General features: G+C 44.9%; 1 protein-coding gene across 5 annotated transcripts in view; it reads right to left on the bottom strand.

Moving 5' to 3' along the window:
• Window positions 1-20,856, bottom strand: part of LOC134513595 (E3 ubiquitin-protein ligase rnf213-alpha-like) — a 62,329-nt gene that overhangs the window by 10,395 nt on the left and 31,078 nt on the right. For 4 of the 5 annotated variants that reach the window (XM_063330562.1, XM_063330552.1, XM_063330590.1 and 1 more), the window contains 25 exons: window positions 20,292-20,425; window positions 20,057-20,152; window positions 18,679-18,794; window positions 16,083-16,211; window positions 15,315-15,379; window positions 14,718-14,862; window positions 13,522-13,663; window positions 13,127-13,300; window positions 12,321-12,454; window positions 11,964-12,121; window positions 11,481-11,684; window positions 10,142-10,332; window positions 9,130-9,250; window positions 8,611-8,711; window positions 7,916-8,089; window positions 7,212-7,387; window positions 7,037-7,133; window positions 6,841-6,952; window positions 6,009-6,192; window positions 2,875-3,086; window positions 2,194-2,295; window positions 1,764-1,979; window positions 861-942; window positions 420-454; window positions 227-321 (listed from right to left, as the gene is read on the bottom strand). In XM_063330562.1, the coding sequence (XP_063186632.1) occupies window positions 227-321; window positions 420-454; window positions 861-942; window positions 1,764-1,979; window positions 2,194-2,295; window positions 2,875-3,086; window positions 6,009-6,192; window positions 6,841-6,952; window positions 7,037-7,133; window positions 7,212-7,387; window positions 7,916-8,089; window positions 8,611-8,711; window positions 9,130-9,250; window positions 10,142-10,332; window positions 11,481-11,684; window positions 11,964-12,121; window positions 12,321-12,454; window positions 13,127-13,300; window positions 13,522-13,663; window positions 14,718-14,862; window positions 15,315-15,379; window positions 16,083-16,211; window positions 18,679-18,794; window positions 20,057-20,152; window positions 20,292-20,425 (3,395 nt within the window). The remainder of the gene's footprint in view (window positions 1-226; window positions 322-419; window positions 455-860; window positions 943-1,763; window positions 1,980-2,193; window positions 2,296-2,874; window positions 3,087-6,008; window positions 6,193-6,840; window positions 6,953-7,036; window positions 7,134-7,211; window positions 7,388-7,915; window positions 8,090-8,610; window positions 8,712-9,129; window positions 9,251-10,141; window positions 10,333-11,480; window positions 11,685-11,963; window positions 12,122-12,320; window positions 12,455-13,126; window positions 13,301-13,521; window positions 13,664-14,717; window positions 14,863-15,314; window positions 15,380-16,082; window positions 16,212-18,678; window positions 18,795-20,056; window positions 20,153-20,291; window positions 20,426-20,856) is intronic. The other variant, XM_063330572.1, reaches the window with a different exon arrangement.

Genomic DNA, 20,856 nt, shown 5'->3' with positions numbered 1-20,856 from the left:
AAGAAATGCCCTTTCCAGCTGTTTTATGCCACTCATGCTTCCTCTCGTCTCTGTTCTCCCCAGGGCATATTTCCAAGATTTCCTTCTGCGATTGGACCCTGGGTCACAAAGGCCTTGCTTTGCCCAGGTACAGTGTTTCCCCTGTGCCCAGAGAATGGAGAGAGGGTCAAGCAGCCACAGGCCTGTTCATCTCTCTTGGGCTGTAGGGCAGGGAGCATCAACTTACATTTCCTGCTTCACAAAACCTCTCTCAGGTTTGTGATTAATTCCTCCAACTTTGGCACCACATAGGCATTGTTTGACTTCCCAAGGACGCCCACACTGTAGGCAAAGAAATGACAGTAGCGTAAGATGTCGGGCAGAAAATTTAACAGCAGACAGAAGACCCTCAGCACCACAAAAAGCCAAAAGACACTTACGTCGGTGACGATCCAGTATGATCCACACTGGCAAGCTGTGTATGACAGGGAATTAAATTAATCAGTCAATTGTCTCCCAATTACAAAGTCTTCCATGATGTAAGCATGGCCAGAAACTCACTGGGAGGGTAACAGCCCAGGCCCTTCCCAAGTAAGGCCTTCTTCCCATATACTGGGATCTGGTCTCACAATATGGTTTTCACAAAGTTTGCCATAAATGGACTTGGAGTTGCTGCAGCCAAGAGGAGATCAGTAAAGAATACAACAGAAGCCCAGAGGTATCTTTAAAGAAAGCCATCCTTCCCCCCACCCACCTGTTCCTCCTTTCCCTCCGTCCCCATGTCAGGCTGTCTCAGGGCACATTTCTAGCAAGTTCCCTGTGTCTGCCAGCCATACAGGAGCAGCTGGGCTATATTGACATAGAATTTCCCCAGCACTTACTCCAGAGTGTATCATATTGACCAATTTTCCAGTTCTTCTGATCAAAAAGGAGGTCTCCAGGCATGGTGGGAAGATAGGACCCCTTAGAAAGGAAACACAGGTGTAAAGAAGGATAAGAAGGATTTGAGGAATCACATTACCATTTTCCAAGTTTGCTTCTCATGTACTGGAGAAAAAGCAGTTCTGGGGATAAACACATTAGGTGTAAATGGGTGCATGAAAAAGCTTAACTAAGACGCAGACCGAGGTACATCATAGCATTATGTCAACTGGGCATATATTGGGGATGGCTGGGCTTACAAGAACAGCAATGCCCAAGTTAGCAGCTTCGTCACTTCTTCTGCCTATCAAACTGAGGATTCAGAGGGAAGAAGCAGGATCTTGACACTGCCATTGTCTTCACAGCCAAGTGATGGGCAATGCACATCTCAATTGCTTTCTGCACTCCTCAAATAACAGGAAGAATTTATGCATCGTTAGATGCAAAGGGGTGGTTAGTCTAGTAAAAAGTTTGTCTTTACCTGACAGCTGGCATATTTGCGGTCAGAATGATGAAGCTTGGGCTAGGATTTGAGTCATATAAGCTCAGTCAACAACTAATATTTGGCTGGCCCCCAGGCTCCCTTAGACTCACTGGAGAGATAAGGGCATCTCCAGCAGGCTGTGTCCCCCATCTTCAATACAGATAGTGATGGACAGTCTCAGTTTGCTCTCAGTGGGCTGTCCAGAAGGGAGCAGAAGAACTAGAAGGCTCCATGTGGAGTTTGCAACAACCCAGAAAGCTGAAAACTGACCCAAACAAATCTGGCTGCAAGCTAACAGAGCTGGTTGTGTAAAAGCAGATCCCATCCCTGACAGTGTTGTTATGAAGGGAAGTATCTGTATCCATACATCTTGACTTACCTTCACCACATGAGGCTTAAAGCAGATATTTCTGAAAAGTTGAGCAAGCGTACTTTGGGATATGGCCAGAGTAAATGCAGTGTGAAACACCACCTCCATCAAGACCTTGTTTTTGAGTCTGCACAGAGCATCCATCATCCTGTTAATCTTGTTTTCCGGAGGCTCTTCTGGGAGCAATGGTATTTGGAGGATTTTTTCCATTTGTTTTATAACAGGCTAGAAAAGAAATTGAACAAGCCAGATGAAATCTAAGGAGACCCATAAGACACCTCTTGATGAGGTGCTTGCTGGTAGGCTTCAGAAGTGGTGTTTTATATGAATGTGATGATCTCCATATGAATGTGAGTGTCTCCAACTCAGGATGAAATTCCTATAGCTTCCTACAAACACTCCATAGAAATCTTCTGTCGGAGACACAACAGATACTCACCATCAGTCTCTGGACTTCCTGGGGATCTTTATTTTTGATTTGATTTATTGCTCTGTCCAGCACCGAAAACATCAGTGTTGTATTTGACCAGGCACCCATATGCTGTGAAATACAGATGTAAGTTACGTTATCATAATGAAGATACAGCCAGCATGTAGAAAGCCACTGAGGCATTAAGATGGACCCTCACAAATGATCATGTTATTTTTGTGTTTTGAATATTACAAAGTGGTTCTGCATCTTTTAAAATTTGTATTTGTATCATGGGGGAAAGCTTGGGGTTCTGTAGAGATACAGGATCTGAAATCTGTTCTGCTTGAATTTTACTGTGCGATTGTTTCATTTCTGCAATCTCCCAAATACACTAACAGATCCCTCCAGAGGAACAGTCATGTGCTAAGCAGGTATGAAGGAGGGATGAATTGTTCTCTAGAGGAGCTTCTATCTCTCCCCGGACTGGAAGAAAGCCCTCAAAAAACAATTTTTCATTACTTAAGTTGGGTGATTCCTATCCCATCAGCTACACAGGCTACAATACCAGATGTATTTCACCAGGTAGGGCACAAGTTAGCCAGCTCTACACCCTCAGAGCTGGCTGCAAAGAAAAGATTACGTATATCTGTGTGCTTGGGTGGCACAACTTCAGTGACCCGTAGATAGGCTTTTGCAAGATACACTCACCTGTGGAATTTCAACACCTCTGGGTAAAATCCATTTTTCTGCTTGAAGGATCTTCAGCATTCGGATGAACCCGTAGTTGTTATAGAGATTTTTAATGAGGAATGTTTGAGGCCATGGTGTCTGTGCATTTTCCACCAGCTTCTTCATTGCATTCACTAGGTCTTGCTCTTCTTGCTTGTTCCCACCAGGAGACGGTATGTTTGGATCTGCAGCTACCAGTGAGATTTCTCATTAGGCTCACTTCCATGCAGTCATATAACAACAGATCCTTTTTGCAAGCACACCACCCGCTTAGGTTGCAGCAACACTTTTTCCCCAAGACTAGAAATATAGCCTGCAACTGTAGTATCCTGGTCTTCCTAATACCTACAGCATGCAGGGAAGTAGAATATTAGGCAGTGAACATGGGGACTGAATGGTCCACTGTTTTCCTATTTTTGGCCCTTATACGATCTTGGTCAGGTATTTATTCTTCTCTAGCCTCTATCTTAGGTCAGAGAGGAAAGCCCTCAAAGGCTGTCCAGAAGGTAGAGACCAATCCCACAGCTCTGTTTTAGGTAGCTGAGTGAAGTAGGAATCTTGGGGCCTATTTTACATCTTGACCTTATAAAGGGTCTCCTGTATCTCCATTGTTTACACTGGTTGAGGTTAGACTGCGTCAGTGTCTTTACTCAGGCTTTACTTGGACACACTTGAAAGCTGACAAAGATGGAAGGAAGTGAGTCAACAGAGTTTAAGGTGCAATACATCCTCTTCTAAACCAAGAAACTTGCACGTGTTCAGTGTGAAATCCATTGACTCTGCCTGTCATTTGCAACAGACTAATGGGAGAACAGAGTCCCAGCACATGCACCTACCTGTAGACACCTAAATGATTACCATAATACACTGCTGCACACAACCCCTTAAGTATGGAGAACTTCAGGGGAAATGACAGTATTCAGTAAAGTTTCTTTTAACTCTGAAAAAAACCTAGATGTTTCAATACTGGGAAAGTAATACAGAAAAATAAAAATGGTTTCAGAGCAAGTTCTTTGAGATCATCGAGTCCAACCATATACACACACAAAAAACCACCACCACCACCAACAAAAAAAACCCCAAAAAACCCAACCTGGAATCTCTGCCACTAGAGCATGCCCTGAAGTGCCAAATCTACACGTTGTAGAGGGCAATGAGGTCTCCCCTCAGCCTCCTCTTCTCCAAGCTAAACATGCCCAGCTCCCTCAGCCTCTCCTCATATGACCTGGTCTCCAGACCCCTCACCAGCCTGGTAGCTCTCCTCTGGACACGCTCCATCACTTCAGTGTCCCTCTTGTACAGAGGGGCCCAGAACTGAACACAGCACTCGAGATGAGGCCTCACCAGTGCCGAGTACAGGGGCATGATCACTTCCCTGCTCCTGCTGGCCACGCTATTCCTGATACAAGTCAGAATGCTGTTGGCCTTCTTGGCCACCTGGGCACACTGCTGGCTCATGTTAAGCTGGCCATCCACCAGCACCCCCAGGTCCTTTTCTGCCGGGCAGCATTCCAGCCACTCTTCCCCAAGCCTGTCGCGTTGCTTGGGGTTGTTGTGACCGAAAGGCAGGACCCGGCACTTGGCCTTATTAAACCTCATACAATTGGCCTTGGCCCATTGATCCAGCGTGTCCAGGTCCCTCTGTAGAGCCTTCCTACCCTCAAGCAGATCAACACTCCCACCTAGTTTGGTGTCGTCTGCAAACTTACTGAGGGTGCACTCAATCCCCTCATCCAGATCATTGATAAAGATATTAAACAAAACTGGCCCCAAAACTGAGCCCTGAGGGACACCACTGGTGACTGGCCGCCAGGAGGATTTCACCCCATTAATCACAACTCTCTGGGCATGGCCATCCAGCCAGTTTTTAACCCAGCAAAGAGTACACTTGTCTATGTCATGATTCGCCAGCTTCTCCAGGAGAATGCTATGGGGGACGGTGTCAAAGGCCTTCCCAAAGTCCAGATAGACAACATCCACAGCCTTCCCCGCATCCAGAAGGCAGGTCACGTGGTCATAGAAAGAGATCAGGTTGGTTAAGCAGGACCTCCCCTTCCTAAAACCATGCTGGCTGGCCCTGATCCCTTGTCTGCCCTGCATTTGCCGAGAGAGCTCGCTCAAGATGATCAAGGTCTCCATGATCTTTCCTGGTATCGAGGTCAGGCTGACAGGCCTGTAGTTCCCCAGATCCTCCTTCCAACCCTTCTTGTAGATGGGAGGCACATTAGCCACCCTCCAGTCATCTGGTACCTCCCCTGTTGACCAAGACTGTTGATAAATGATGGAGAGAGGCTTGGTGAGCTCTCCCGCCAGCTCCCTGAGTACTCTTGGGTGAATCCCATCCGGCCCCATAGACTTATGTGCATCTAGGTGCAGAAGCAGATCATTGACTACTTCCTCCTGGATTATGGGTGGGTTGTTCTGCTCTCCATCCTTATCTTCCAGCTCAGGAGGCTGAGCACCCTGGGGATAGCTGGTCTGACTATTGAAGACGGAGGCAAAGAAGGCATTAAGTATCTCAGCCTTCTCCTCGTCCTTGGTTGCAGCTCTCCCCCTCGCATCCAGTAAGGGAGGGAGATTCTCCCCGGCTCTCCTTTTGTTGATGTGTTTATAAAAACTTCTTTTGTTGTCCTTAATATTAGTGGCCAAGTTGAGCTCCAGCTGGGCTTTTGCCTTCCTAATTTTCTCTCTGTATAACCTAATGAGATATCTGTATTCTTTCTGAGTTGCCTGTCCCTTCTTCCAAAGGTGGTAAACCCTCCTTTTATTCCTAAGTCCCATCAGAAGTTCCTTATTCATCCAGACTGGACATTTTCCCCGCCCTTTAGACTTGCGACACTTGGGGACAGCCTGCTCCTGGGCCTTGAAGATTTCCTTCTTGAAGAGCATCCAGCCTTCCTGGACCCCTTTGCCCTTCAGGACTATCTCCCAAGGGAATCTCAACCAGCGTTCTGAACAAGCCAAAGTCTGCCCTCTGGAAGTCCAAGGTGGAGGTTTTGCTAACCCCTCTCCTTACATCGAACCTCCTATACTAGTGAATGTTTGGTTTGTTCTAAATCCGCTTGTAAGAAAACACAAATCTCATGCTCTCTGCTGCTAGCAGAAGGACTCACCGCAGAGCACCTGTCTGCCAAGCACAGTGGCCACGTGGCTGATGGAGAACCGGAGATGGGCTATGAACAGAAGGGTGTCAATTTTTGAGGCCTTGCGTGAATGGAAAGCAGAAAGGTCTGCAGTGGAGAGGCAGCTTTCAGCAAACTGGTTGACATCATCTTGGGAAGAAGGATAAATAAAATCCTGTTCAACAGAAAAAAGAGAGAGAGGGAAAGTTAAGAGTCCAAAGCTGCCATAGGTCCTGGGTAGTCTCTTCTTCTTTCCTATGCCTTTTCACGAGATGCAGAGCTCATTTCTGCAGTGATGTTGTACCCTGTGATTCTCAAGTCCCCAGCAATGACCTGCTTTGCAGGTGGACTATTTTTCATAATCTTTGAGGGTAGCCCCAACTCTGCTTCTCTGGCAGGAGAGGACTGCCTCCCTTCTTGATTCACGTGGTGGAGAATCACAAATTGAACGGATGCGCTTGTGCATATCTGTAGTGCAACAGCTCAAAATGGAGCAGAGACCAGGGGCAGTTCTGCTCAGAGTATCAGCTGTGCTCAAGGGAGGCTCTCATGGCTTACACATCAGGCCATGGACTCCTCTGGACTTCAGGAACTCCAGCTCCAAAATTCAAACTGTACATTGGACCTTATTAACTCAGGCCTGGTTTGTTCCAGACTACGCTTAGGCACATAACCAAGGGAGGTCAGCAGCCTGTTCCAGACACTTGGAGGAGCCAGTGGGGGGAAAGTGAGGGGAAGAGTGTGATCTGCAAAGGGCAGGATAGGAAACAATGGTTAGTTTGAGTATGGATCCCAGGAACATCTCAAGGATATCTGCACTTACCTCCAAACAATGCACCACCATGAAGTAGAAATGGTTCCAGTTCTTGTTGAAGGATATTTTTTCCTCCATCTCAGAAAGGTATTTTTCCAGGTGAACCTTTATGTTGTTGAACCTATGACAAAAAAAGACATGGGATGTGAGCATCCATGTAGCCCATGTGACCCAGTGATCAGGCTGGGAGCTAGCTCGTGCTAACCCATGTCGCAGGAGCAGTTTCAAGAGGGAGGACTTGATTGTTGGGCTGGTGTCCATGCATTCTTCAAAGGGTGACAGCTCATTTTTTGACTTGCACACTAAAAATGAAGGATGACATTCATTACTTTTCTTCACTACAAGATCAGGTCAGGGTCCCAGTGAAGTCAGGCTCTTACCTCTTTTTACTGCCTGGCGCTCAGGTCTGGATGGCTTGCAGGCCACAAACTGGATCAGTTGAGTGATGACTTCTGGGGATGGCGTGCCTCTGTCTCCCAAGACAGTGGTGGTGACAAACTCCACAAAGAAGGAGTTACATTTCCTCCTGAATTTGTTGTGACATGCAACAGCTTCCCTGTAGGGAGGAATAAAATCAGATCTACCATCAAAATACAACAAAGCAAAGAAACAACTTCTCTTTTCTGCCTCTCTGGATGTGTCCAGGAGACCAGGTACACATAGACTGTGGAGAAGAAATACAGTTTTTAAATAGAGAGGGGAATTAACCCCAAGAAAACCTGCTCACTACAGCATTTTTTCTTGAATACTGAGGACAAACTTTCTTCTTCCCCTGTACTCTCCCTCTCTCCTATCTCCACTCAAGATAGCTAGACAACAGAGAAAAATGGATTCTCATGTAGCATGTTGCCTGTTGATCGCCTGTTGAGACAGAGGCAAAGGAGCTAGAACCAATCCCAGATCACTTCACGTGAATCCTTTCACCACCAGGGGTTTGCTGCACACGGTAAATACTGACATTTCCATGGAGCTCACATGTTAATGACATTTGTGTAGCCTCTGCTCTGGTAACTATTGCAGTATTTTACACAAAGTGATAGAGACTGAAACAACAAAACTTGTTGTTTTATTAGTTATAGGATACCTTGTGGCTGCTGTAGCTGTAGGTGTGTAATCCTCTGGGAAGTTATCCTTGCAGACCTTACACTGTTTGCTTCTCCACTCACGGATGCACTCTGAGCAGAAAATGTGGCCACAGGGCAGCTCTGCTGGGTCAGTGATCTCCTGTAGACAGCTCCTGCAGTCTTTTACACCCTTCCTGAAGGATGCCACCAAAAAAAGACACAACTCAGGACTGATTTTACTCTGGTGACAGACTTGAGGGTGGGCATGGGATTCTTGTGCCCAAAGTTTGCCATGGGCATCAAAACTGGATGGTCATTTTTAACTAGCCCTACTGGTGAGCAGGGAATAAGGGCAACATCTGCTAGTTTAATAAGGAAGTGGCTCCACCAGGGACCATCTCATCTAAGAGATGTGGCCCACCATGCTGAGCATGGCTGGGTGAGGGGCATGGGCCTTATTTAAAGTCTCACTAGGCCTGTAAGTACCTACATCGATTAGACCACATTCAGTTCAGGGGTTGTCTCTGGCACCAGCCAGGCACAACGCTGCATGGGAAAGACTTTGCTCCATGGCCTTCTGAGATCGGGCATTACATGCCCTGACATTAGGAGTCTCCAGGAGGAATCTGTTGGCCTGAGGAGATTCATTCCTATTGACTAGTGACAATCGTAAAATGTCCCCAGAACAGCTTTTTTTTTCTTGGCTTTGACTTACACAAGGTATACAGTGTCAGCACTTTGGTTGCATTTCTTGAGCACTTTTGTCACCAACTCAAAAGTTTCTGCTGGCTCAAAATTTTGTGTTTCAGTCAGGCGCTGTAGGAAAGAAAGGATGGTGAAAGCTCAATGGAGATGTATTCTTGACATATGAAAGAGGAACAAGATGGGATGTCAGCACCACAAAACTGCATAATAGAACACCAAAATCAAAGAGACCCGCCAAGTATCTTTCCTCATGTAATGCCAGGGATAATTAGCCTGCAATATGTCTTAAGCTTTCAAGGAAACCTTCTTTTAAATAAAATTCTGATTTTGGAGGGCTTTCATGATGATTCTGAAATCTCCGTGTTTTTTGCACTGGATGGGGTTTCTACCCTCTTCCCAACCCCTTCCTGTTTCTATGCCCTCCCTCAATCTGGGATCAGAGGAATCCCTGGAAGATAAGTCTCTTTCCAAACTCCGCTTGTCTCCAAGGCTATAAATTGTCCACTCAAGCACTACACGGAGCTCATACATTCCAGATGAAGATGAACTGCTTCACAAGAAGTCTCAGAAGCTTCTCATCTATTTGTGTCTCATTGTGCAGCAGGTGGTCAAAGAACATGTAGACAATGTTGGTGCAGGTCCACTGCTGTCTGGAAAACACACATACACTAAGCTTCAAGACTTGCAAGGGAAAGCCACAGGTGACCAACTCTACTGTTGGCAATGGTGCAATTTTAAGTGGGAGGCTGGCCTAGAGACTTCTGAGGTCTCTTACAACCAAGATTTCTATGGCAGGTTCCAGATACTGTGAAATTATTTGAGGACACAAGACCTCCTGGGATAGCTTTGGAGTTCTAGACTAAGCAAAGAGAGAAAAATATGCCATGGTCTTATCTACCTGACTTGTTGGAGTGTCCCCAGACAAAACTGAGTTATTGAATTGTTACTGGGTTTTGTCTGTGGAGACGCCTACTCTACTACAGCAAGCATCCTGGGCACGATCAAGCATGCAGTCAGACATTCAGAAAAACAGGTCTTATCGTCAAGTAATAATGGGTGCTTGACCATGATCAAAATGCATAGTTCTTAACACAGATTTTTTGGAGAGATTTTGCCATCGCTTTTTTGATAATTAGACAACAGAATGAGCAAGGGATTAGGAGGGAGCCAACAGTTTCAGGGATCAAGTTTCTCAAACTACTACGGCTTCCCAGCGAAAGGATGGATTAAGCTCACAGTGTAGACACCTAGCTCATAGAAGATACAAGGTAAGGCCCCATATAGTTGTCAATATATCTTTCAATTTGTTGGAGCACTGAATTAGGTACTCTAGGGAAAAAGGGTGGGCTATGAGCAATCCTTTTCCACAGACTGTATTTTTAATCTTCAAGCATTTTAGTTTCCAGATCTTTTGGTGAGAGCTGGCAGAATCTTTCATTGAACACATGCCAACAATTTGAAGGAAAAAATTTTGGCTTGTCTGAAAGAGGACCTGTTACTTGAAAGATGAAGATAAGGCTGTTGACAAGGGTTGGACTTACAACACACTCCTCAGGAGTTCCCTTTTCTTCTGGTAAAGATGAATCTGGTAATTGTCCGTACTGATCCACTCCATCCAGGGCTTAATGGACTTGACCCTTCTAAGCCATTCTGTACAGGCCTCAAATGACTGAAGATTATCTGTGGGTTGCACCTTCTTCAGGAGGATGTTCAAGGTGTCAAGAGTGACAAACTGAAAATATATTTTAAGAGAGAGAAGAAAAAAATAGCTTCTATAGCTGAGCTAATCCCATTGCACCTTGGTGAAAACAAAGCTTTGGAGGCTGTGGTGGGGAATTCTCTGAAAACCTTAGCTTAGTGCACACATCAACAAATACTAGAGTAGGAACTTATTAGGTAGGGAGGTGAAAACATACAGAAACCATAATTGTACCATAGTGTAACTCTGTGTTGCACTTGTGTCTTGAATACTGTTTGAATACTTGAACCAGAGCACCGGTTTCCCTCTACAGGGAAACTTTCAGCTCTAAGCTTCTAAAATTGTTGTCTTCAGCCCCCTTGATATTCAAGAGGGAGGAATAGGTATCTCCAGACAACAGTTCTTCCATTTCAAAGAGACATGCTTAAGATTGTTGAATGAATTGTTCTTTGGAAAGGCTTAGGTGAGATCCAGTTGCCCATTTGCCAGGTCTGTGCTGTCAATGGAAATGCCTTTGGATGTCTGAGACATCTACACAGAGATGGTAGATAGGGCACAGGGCCTACAGGACACTCACGCCCTACTGCAGCAGGAGCTGGAGGCCAAACAGCATCTGAAATGTAGGTAGATGTCTACTTGTGGGCAACTAACTGAACAGCACCTCTCCAGGTGACTTCAGTCATGAGTCACTCTCCACTATTCTGTAGCCCATGTTTTCACTAGCAACAACAGGAGGTCAAACAACCATTGCAAATATAGACACATCTCTGTAGACATGTAAGCAAGAGTGTCCAAATCCAGATATGGACCACACCCCTGAAGTTAAATACTACGACCATCACCTATAAGGTCTGAGTGTCTAAGAAGAGATGAATGTCATACCCAGAAAAACACAAGCAAAAGGATGTTTAATATTTTTCTATGCAGTGCAGATTGAATTATAGAAGTCTTGAAGACCAAAAAGTATAAATGGAATTAAAAAATGGTTAAATGAAGGATATGTCCTTTGGTGGGGAATAAGCTGGATATGACTACCAGCTCGGAAGATCCCTAAGACTCACAGGAAGCTGGAAAATGCTTCCAAGGAAAGATCCCCTGAAGTCTTGACTCCTTTCTTACACACTTTCACTGAGTATTTGCTAGTGACCATTGTGAAATACCAGCTGTTCCCTTTTGCTCACCATTTCTGGCGGGTCCTTCTCATACTTTTTTTGCAGCTCGCTTGTTACAGTCTCATAACTTTTTACCAAGTCAACAAAGAGTTGATACTCATCTCGTAGGTAGAAATATTCCATATGAAGCCAAATGGGGGAAAAGCTCATCTCCTCCTGCCCCACAGAGGAGCAGAGCTGTTTCGCATTGACTAGGAGAGCTTTTGATAGAATCTGCAGACAAAATAAAAGGTGTTATTTCTGCTCCAAACAAACATCAGGGGACTGAGAATGGCATTCAGCATTGTTGAAGCAGCCCAGTCAAACTTCTACATCAAAAAACCCCAACTTCCCTTAAGGTGGAATTAAGACTGAGCACCAATGATTGTTGGGAACTGTGCGGAACATGAGAAGCTAATTTTTTTCCCCCAGTTCTTGGAACCATAGATATCTGTAGCCCTGTGACTCAAGCCAGTGCCATTTAAAGCTTGTACTCCACCAAACCCCATTTACCTCATAGACAGAAAGATCTTGTCCAGGAAAAGTCATCCTTAGAAAGTCATTAGCGTAACACTGCATTGTCTCTGGATTACAGCCACCTAGGGTCAACACATTCTTGATCAGCGTTTGGAACAATTTGGCTGGTTCCTTCATAGGCACTTTTGGATGACCTAGAGGAAAGGACAGAGATGTCAGGTAACCAGAAAATAGAAGCTGACAGGACATCAGCTGTTCTAGGTCATTAAGGTTGTGTGGGGAACAGAACTGCTATGGTTGCTGCTACCACAACTTTTGGCTATTGTGGGAAAATTTGGAGATCATCTTCAACTGGGTTAAAAAGCAACACCTGCTTGAAAAGTCTGACGTTACCTTTCATATTATAGACTCTCTCCCATAGTTCCTCCAGGTAGGCCTTCAAAACCCAACTGAATGGGAACTGGCAAAACACAGATGTGTTGGGGTCTTCAGTCATTGACAACACGGAAATCTTAGCATCTTGTTCCCTTAAACAGCACAGAATGAAGCAATCATGTAATATGCTCTATGTATACTGAACTGAAGCATCACAGAGAAATTTCTGACTGATGCTGGTATATGTTCTGCTTAAAAAGTTAAACAGCACAGAAAGATATTTTGTGAAAAACTCAGCAACAGTGAAAACGCAGCAGGAGCAGAAGAAGTTCCTGTCACTGGAAGCTGAAGGCTAAAAAAGGGGAACAACAGGGGAAAGGCAACTGAGTCAAACATCTGTCTTGTCTCTGACCACAGCTGCTGTTCAGAGTAAGCTAACTGATCAATTGAAATCTGATTGTTAGACGCTAAATGCATTTTGAGCCGAGGAGTGGATTCACCTGCTCTGACCTTAGGGAACTCAAATTCAAGTTTCTAAATTCTGGACCTGTTGTTTCTGACTTTATCCTGTGTTTATCGTTATTCCAAGGAACTGGAGTTCCTCAAAAATGTTTCTGAGTTGATGAAGGTTTAAGTGAACAGGAAGGTTCTGATTCCAATGTTATGACACAAAGGACTTTTAATGGATAAGTTATGAGCTGTGTGAGCTTATCTTAAATTCAGACTTATTTTTTTTACCATTTCTTTCTGCAGAGGGTTGATTTATGAAAGCAGGTTTTTGTTCTCCTAATGTACATACTATCTTTTTCCACTAAGTCTCTTACTTGCTGGTATATTTAATTCTCAAGAATGATTCTTCTTTGAACATCTGAAGCCACAGTTCTGAGAGTGGAGACAGTGGAAAGAGATGATCCAGGTTGTTGTTTGCATCCACCACTGCGAGAATTTGAGCAAACAGATTGGCCACAATGTCTTCTAAATGCATCCAGAGCGCATGCCTAGAAGTGATAACATGGCTGGTCAAGTGTTTTCCTGGTACCTGACCAATCCCCTATTCACCAGAAACTCACATCTACTTCTGTATACCAGGTAGCAATATCCCTCCCGGTCATCATATCTGAGCCCCATTAAGTATTGTGCTTCACACGCTACAGTTCTTTTAACGCTCTCAGAAACAGACTTGTTAGAAATTTGGAAAGGGATGCACAGGTAAAAGTACCTGAATGAAGAGTCTTCAAGGATGAACTCACTGGAGACAGCTCTGCGGAAAACCCACTCCCTTGGCTCACGGCTTATTTTCTCACGTTCTTGTAGGAGGTGGCAAATTCTCCTTTTCAGCACATTCATAAAATGACTAGAAACTAAGCATAAAACAATGCTTATTAAAACATTTGAATGAAAGTTGTTTCCATGCAAAGTTTTCAGTCAAAGTAAAGCCAGTCATAGAAAGTGACCTCTGTGAACGTTCTTGGTTTTCCTCCACAATAAAATCCAGGGGCTTTATATTCTACCCTAGTCTCTTCCCTTTCCTCTTTATTTCTCATGAGTCGATTTTTGGGGCAACATTTAGTAAAGACATGCCATTTTTGACAGAGAAAAGAAAATCCACTTCTCTCTGTCTCAGTCTTTTAAAAATAATGGTGTGAATTAGGTTCTTTGGTGTATAAATACTACGATATTCATATTGATGTGGACAAATGTTTAGAATTGTATGTCACAAGAACAGTCACAGTGCTGCAGAAGGGTTGACATCCTGTTCTTATCTGTATGACACTGGTATCAATATAAAATAAAATTGATGGGATTGTTTCCATTTCAGTATTGATATAACCACAAGCAAAATTCCTCCTGCATTGTGCTGAGGAATGAAGGTGTCACTCTGCAATCACAAGAAAACTTCTTTCCCTGAGTGATATTTTCTTATAGTCAAAACTTGGTACAGAATAAATTCTGGTTTTGCCATATGACCACGAGGACTTCCCAAAACCACCACATCTTTGAAGTGGCAACACGGTCTATTTTCTTTTTCAGTCATTAACAAACATCCTAGGCACCTGACAGGAACCTGTTGCTCAAAGAAGAGCAAGTCATGCACCGCAGTGACAAAGTCTTTCCATATGCAGGAAAGAATAATTTCTAACTGCACATACAAGGATTTTGGTACTTGGTTTCTGAGAAAACCAGATCCTTTCCATTTTGATGAAGCCCTAGTTTTCTATCAAAACACCACATCACCTGCATAAATAATTTGTATCAATTCTATGTAGAAATCAGTTAGGTGGGTTTGGACTCTGAAGGTCATCAAAACTCGTGCAGAAAGCTGGATGTTTCAGTACAGACTCTGAGAACACACAGCATGAGGTGCACGGAGAGCAGAACAGGCCCAACCCACTCTGGGCCTTGGTTTGTACCCACATGTGGTTCTACCATGATCCTGGAAAAGCAAGTTGTGAATGATCATAATTCTCTCAGTGGCACGCCGACTGTTGTCTGCCTTGTCTTCCAGCTGGATCACGGCTTTCTGGATGCTCTGTTTGATCATAGAGTCCATGCTGAGGAACTGTGAATGGAAAAGATTGGAGGTCAGTATATTGCCTAACACTCCATTGCATTTGGTCTGTCAATTCCTACTTGACACAACGGACTCCCAAGTATATGTTTACTTCACCATCTCATCCCTAGTAAGTCAATCCTAACACTGAAAAGAAGTGCCAAAAGCCCTGGCAAGGGATGGAGAAACAGGAAAAGAGATTTCATGCTTTGTGAAAGTTCACAAAAGGCTTAAATGTGCCTACTCTGGCCTTGTGCTGGTCTGTCACAGGGTGGGGACCACTTCACCCTCAGTGTCTGACTCACAAAGACCTGCAACTACTTTTTTCTGTAGCAAATGTAGTATCCAAACTGGGGACCAGCATAACTGGATCCCTAAATGCCTATGAAATTTATTGTTTCCTAAACCAGTTGCTGGGTAATGTCAGGCAGCTGAAATAATAAAAAAGAAATAAATCATACATTTCCTTCTGGAAAAAGACCGGACTTGTCTGGATCTTCAAGTGCAGCAGATTCTTCTGGAGAACCTGAAATCACAGTCAGTCATAAGACTCCTTTGTAAAAAATGTAGAAACCTGAAAAATAGATACCTCTATCCAAAGGAAGCATCTGGAGTCTCTCAACAACCAACAAAGGATTGCAAAGCTGTCAATCTAAGAAATTTCAACATGGACTTTGTCCCCTCTGGGGCCAATTGCCCAGCAAGGAGATCTTAGTTTTGGTTGGCACCCTGTAGGAAACGTGAGTGTGTCAGGACAGGACGTGGAGTCCCTCCCAACTGCTCCTGCCTCCCTTTCTACATACATCCTGAAAACAATGGGAGGGATGTATCGAGTTGTCCTTGAACTCACCAGATCAGGAGCATTGAGCAGTTTTATTTGGGCAAGGTGGGCAGAAAGACTTGCTGGGAATCAGAGGGAATAAGCGTGTGTCTACGGTGTGCTGAATGCCACAGCAGTAGAGACAATTTACTATTGTAACTGAAGAACAAACTTAGGTACTCTGCTGCCTTACAGGCACAACTTGCAGACCAGGAGGAAAAAAATGCAGTGCTGTGAGGACTTCAGAAACAGCAAGTACAGTATGTCCTGCTGAGACCCAGGACCAGTGCCTTCACAAACCGCTTGATCTTGTCTCCAAAGACCACTTCATCTAGTTATAATTAAAACTAGAGACGGAGCAAATGTGACTCGGAGGAAGGGTAGTGGCAAAAAACAAACGGCTGGTTACCTGTTGCGAGATGCCCGTGGAAAGTGGTCATGAAAATCTCAGCAATAGTCATTTTGGCGAGCTGGCCCAGATTGGCTGTAAAGTTGTCTGGGGGCATCAGTTCATCCAAGTGGATCGACATCCATTCACCTGAGGAGGCAGTAAACATGACAGAAATAGTAGTACTGGACATAACTCCTGTGAACAGTTGACCTGCTCTCCTTGGTGCACTACACCCACCCAGAAAAATCAATAAACTTTGGCTGCCCTAGCCTATAGCAGCCTGGATAATAAAATATTGAGAGATGGAAGATTTACCACCTCCTGTTTCTTTTTGCTCTGAGGGAGGACGGGCTTCTCTTTTATTGTTCTGTTCCCCCCTCCCCATATTCCCAGCGCTAATGGGCACAAATGCCCTAACTGCCATTCTCATCCATTGTCTAGGGAAGAAAATGATCCCATAACCCAAAAGGAGTTTGACTACCTTCAACATAAAGAAGTTTTTTCTTATGTTTGAATGGAATTTCTTGTATTTCAGTTTGTGCCCATTGCCTCTTTTTCTGTAATGGGACACCACTGAAACATCTGGCTCCATCTTCTTTATGCCCTCCCCATCACGTATGTATCTACAGTCATAAGATCCCACAAGCTTTCTCTTCTCCAACCTGAACTGTCTCAGCTTTCTCAGCCTCTCATACGAAAGATGCTCCAGTCCCTTAATCATCTTTGTGGCCATTCACTGGGCTTGCGCCCAGTCCATATCTCTTCTATACTGGGAAGCACAGAAATGGACACAGTAGTCCAGGGGTGGCCTTACCAGTGCTGAGTAGAGGGGAATATCACCCTCCTCAACCTGCTGGCAGCACTTTGCCTAATGAAGGCTGTGTTGGCCCTCTTTGTCACAAGGACACACCACTAGCTAATGTTAAACTTGATATCCACCAAGACCACCAGATCCTTCTCTGTGAAACCACTTTCCGGCTGGTCAGCACCCAGCCCATACTGGTGCCTGGGGTTGTTCCTCAATGGGCTTAGGACTTTGGGATTCCCTCTGTTGAACTTCATGACATTCCTGCAAGTCCATTTGTCCAGCCTGTCCAGGACCCTTTGGATGGCAAAATGACTCTCTCCTGTATCAGCCACTCTTCGCAGTTTTGTATCATCAGCAAACTTACTGCAGGTACACTCTGTCCCATGATCCGGATTATTAATGAAGATGCTAAATGTTACTGGCCCCCGTATCGATCCTTGAGGTAACACCACTAGTGACTGGCCTCCAGCTGGACTTTGTGCTGTTGAGCAAGACCTTTTAAGTGCATAGAATCATAGAATCATAGAGCTGCCTAGGTTGGAAGGGACCTTTTAGATCATCTAGTCCAACCATCAACCTAACTCTGACAAAAACCATCACTAAACCATATCTCTAAGCACTATGTCTACCCGTCTTTTAAATACCTCCAGGGCTGATGCCTCAACCACTTCCTTGGGCAGCCTGTTCCAATGCTTAATAACCCTTTCAGTGTAAAATTTTTTCCTAATATCCAGTCTAAGCCTCCCCTGGAGCAACTTGAGGCCGTGTCCTCTTGTCCTGTCACCTGTTAACCTGGGAGAAGAGACCGACCCCCACCTCTCTACAGCCTCCTTTCAGGTAGTTGTAGAGAGCAATAAGGTCTCCCTTCAGTCTCCCTTTCTCCAGGCTGAACAACCCCAGCTCCCTCGGTGGCTTCTTCAGGACTTGCTGTCCAGACCCCTCAACCAGCTTCGTTGCCCTTCTCTGGACCCTCTCCAGCACCTCAGCGTCTTTTTTTGTAGTGAGGGGCCCAAAACTGGACACAGTACTCAAGGTGGAGACTCACCAGTGCAGAGTACAAGGGGACAATCACGTCCCTAGTCCTGCTCACCACACTGTTTCTGATACAGGCCAGGATGCTGTTGGCATCCTCGGCCACCTGGGCACACTGCTGGATCATGTTAAGCTGTCAGCTGATCAACCCCCCCAGGTCCTTTTCTGCCAGGCAGCTCTCCAGCCACTCTTCCCCAAGCCTGTAGCACTGCATGGGGTTGTCGTGACCCAAGTGCAGGACCCAGCACTTAGTCTTGTTGAACCTCATACCATTGGCCTCGGCCCATCAATCCAGCCTCTCCAGATCCCTCTGCAAAGCCTTTCTACTCTCAAGCAGGTCGACACTCCCACCTAACTTGGTGTTGTCTGCAAACTTACTGAGGGTTTGAGAAGCATTTCAGCTACTTGTCAGTCCAACTCACTGTCCCTACTTTAGTTTGTCAGTGAGGATGTTACAGGAGACAGTGTTAAAAACCTTACTAAAGTCAAGATAACCACCATCCATCATTCTCTCCTCATCCACCAAGCCAGTCGTCTCATCACAGAAGGCTATCAGTTTGTTCAGACTTCATTTCCCATTCATAAATCCATGTTGACTTATTGCTTTTCATGTATTTGGAAAAGGTTTCCAGGATTATTTGCTACATCATCTTTCCAGGGATCAATGTGAGGCTATCTGGTCTGTGGTTTCCTGGATCCTTCTTCTTGCCCTTGCACAAACCCTCCTTTCCCTCCCGCTGTCTCCCTGATCCAATGTAGCAATTTCAATCTTACCACTGTCAAATGCCAGGTAGCTGCAGCCTCCCAGAACACGCGGGACTTGAGTGGCCAGGACAACATGTGATGGGCCTGTGCCTGTTGATTTCCTTCTTTCGTCTATGATACAGTACCTAGAATCAGGACAGAGAGGCTAAAAAGTCCATTCTTTCTGTCTGTTGGGCAGAGAATCTCCCAAAGCCATTCCCTGCCTTTCCAGGTCTCAGGCAGGCCTTTTGGAAGGACCAACAGCTCGAGGTGTGGCTGGTCTGCAGTGGTGGAAGGGAAGAGAGAAGCTCAGCTAAGCCCACCCCTGCTCTGTCAAGGACAAGAGCCAAGATGGTGTTGGCTACCTCAAGACTCATGCCCATTTATCTCCCCTACACCCTCTCCAAGCAATGACTTACTCACATGCCTCAGCAAGCTCTTTCATGACAGATTTCCCTCCCTGCTGAACACTGAATCTTTACTTTAATCTGAATTTGTTTTGTTGTAAGTATGGGTCTCTGCCCAAGCATATGTTCTTTCTGGCAATCATGGGAATAACATGAGCAATATTTGCCACAAACATACAGAGAAATTAGATAGCAAAACCCAGCACACAGACCAATACAGATCTTGCTGGGAAACGGGCTAAAATCCAGTATAGCTTTACTAGAAGTAGGACCAGAAAAGTTCAAGTCCCTCTCTAGAAAAGCACAAATCCACACAGAACAAAGCATTTCAGGAGACAACAAGGATATGAACAGGAAATGTAGGTGAGTGAGAAAGGGAGTAAGAGGGATCATATTGAGAGAGGATGTGTCTGGATTGGGGAGTGTGTTGCTAATGTACTTCAAGGGCTTTAGGCCAACCTTATATAATGCTACAGTCAGTGACTTAAGCCCTCACTGGTGCCCAGAAGGGCTTAAGTCTCCTGAAGGCCAGTCCTGAGAGGCATCTTGGATCCCTAGGGTGTCTCAAACGGCACCAGATGTCAGTTTAAGTCCTTTAGTTTGATGACTGAAGGAAAAAAAGTCATCTGGTGTTAGGCCCTGTTTGGAGTAGTTTGTGCCATGTGAGTCAACCGTGCTGGGGGAAGGTGGTTTTAATGTGGGAAGGGTGTATAAAGCATGATCCCAGAATGAAGATGCTGTTTTAGACAAATGAAAGCTGAGATGTTAGGGTTCTTTTATCTTAACACAGACTTGGAAATTTAAACTGCACAACATAGGCATGAGCGCACACACAGAGATATACATATAAAGATATACGATAACATCTGCAATGACTCCACTCAACGGGTCACTAAAACCAATGCTATATTGCATGGCTATTTGGCCACTGAATCTTACCTTACCGTTGCACTTAACTAAAGAAATACATAAGGAAAGAAGAAACAAGGAAGAATGTTTACTTGGCAGAAGCTAGCAGCCTTTTACTGTTCTGTGGCTCATCAAAGTGAAACTGGATGAGGAGCAGTTTCTCTTCTGATGATTGTGCAAAAAAATTCCTGCAGATAATGAAATGGACTGTTATTGCTCTATTCATCAAACGACCTCTGTTCTTTACCCTCTCTGCTCCCCCTCTCCCTCTTTCCAAAGACTCCAATCTATAAAATTAACAAAGGTGAGAAGGAAATCTCTCCTCACCTGAGTTCCTGGCGGAAAGTGTATTCAGTGTCAAACTGGCTTAGGAAGAGGCAGTGGATTTTATTTTTAAGCTTAAGTGTCTTCCTTATCTCTTCTAAATCCCTCTCATTTAGAAGTCTTGCATGCGTAGATACCTGCAGTGAAGGACAAATTAATTCCAGGGAAATACGGTGCAGTTGTATTATCAACTGGGAAAATTGAAGTGATCCCCTTATGGACCTTTTCAAGTGCTTCCTAAAGGCAATACTCAGAAATGTGCCCTGCTTACAGGGAAGAAGGGTGGGAGTGTTGTTAACAACCAGAAAAACCCTGATTCCTCGTGCCAGAAGAGACTTAGACTTGAGCTGCATCCTTAGGAATGACTCAGATGCTGTGAGGCAGTGACTCCAAAGGAGTCCTGCTGGGACATTTGCATCAGCGCTTTGAATCTTGAGGCCTGGAAAAGCCTTTCCATGCAAAGTTATGGGCCTAGCACAACGGTCCCCATTTGTGACTCTACTGGGCTGACTGTCTCCCAAGGCTATGGGCTCCCAGTACTGTAGATCCTGTTTGGGGATTCATCTGA

Source organism: Chroicocephalus ridibundus, chromosome 1 (assembly GCF_963924245.1).
Source record: "Chroicocephalus ridibundus chromosome 1, bChrRid1.1, whole genome shotgun sequence".
NCBI lineage: Eukaryota > Metazoa > Chordata > Aves > Charadriiformes > Laridae > Chroicocephalus > Chroicocephalus ridibundus.
This window is presented reverse-complemented; position numbering and strand designations above follow the sequence as displayed.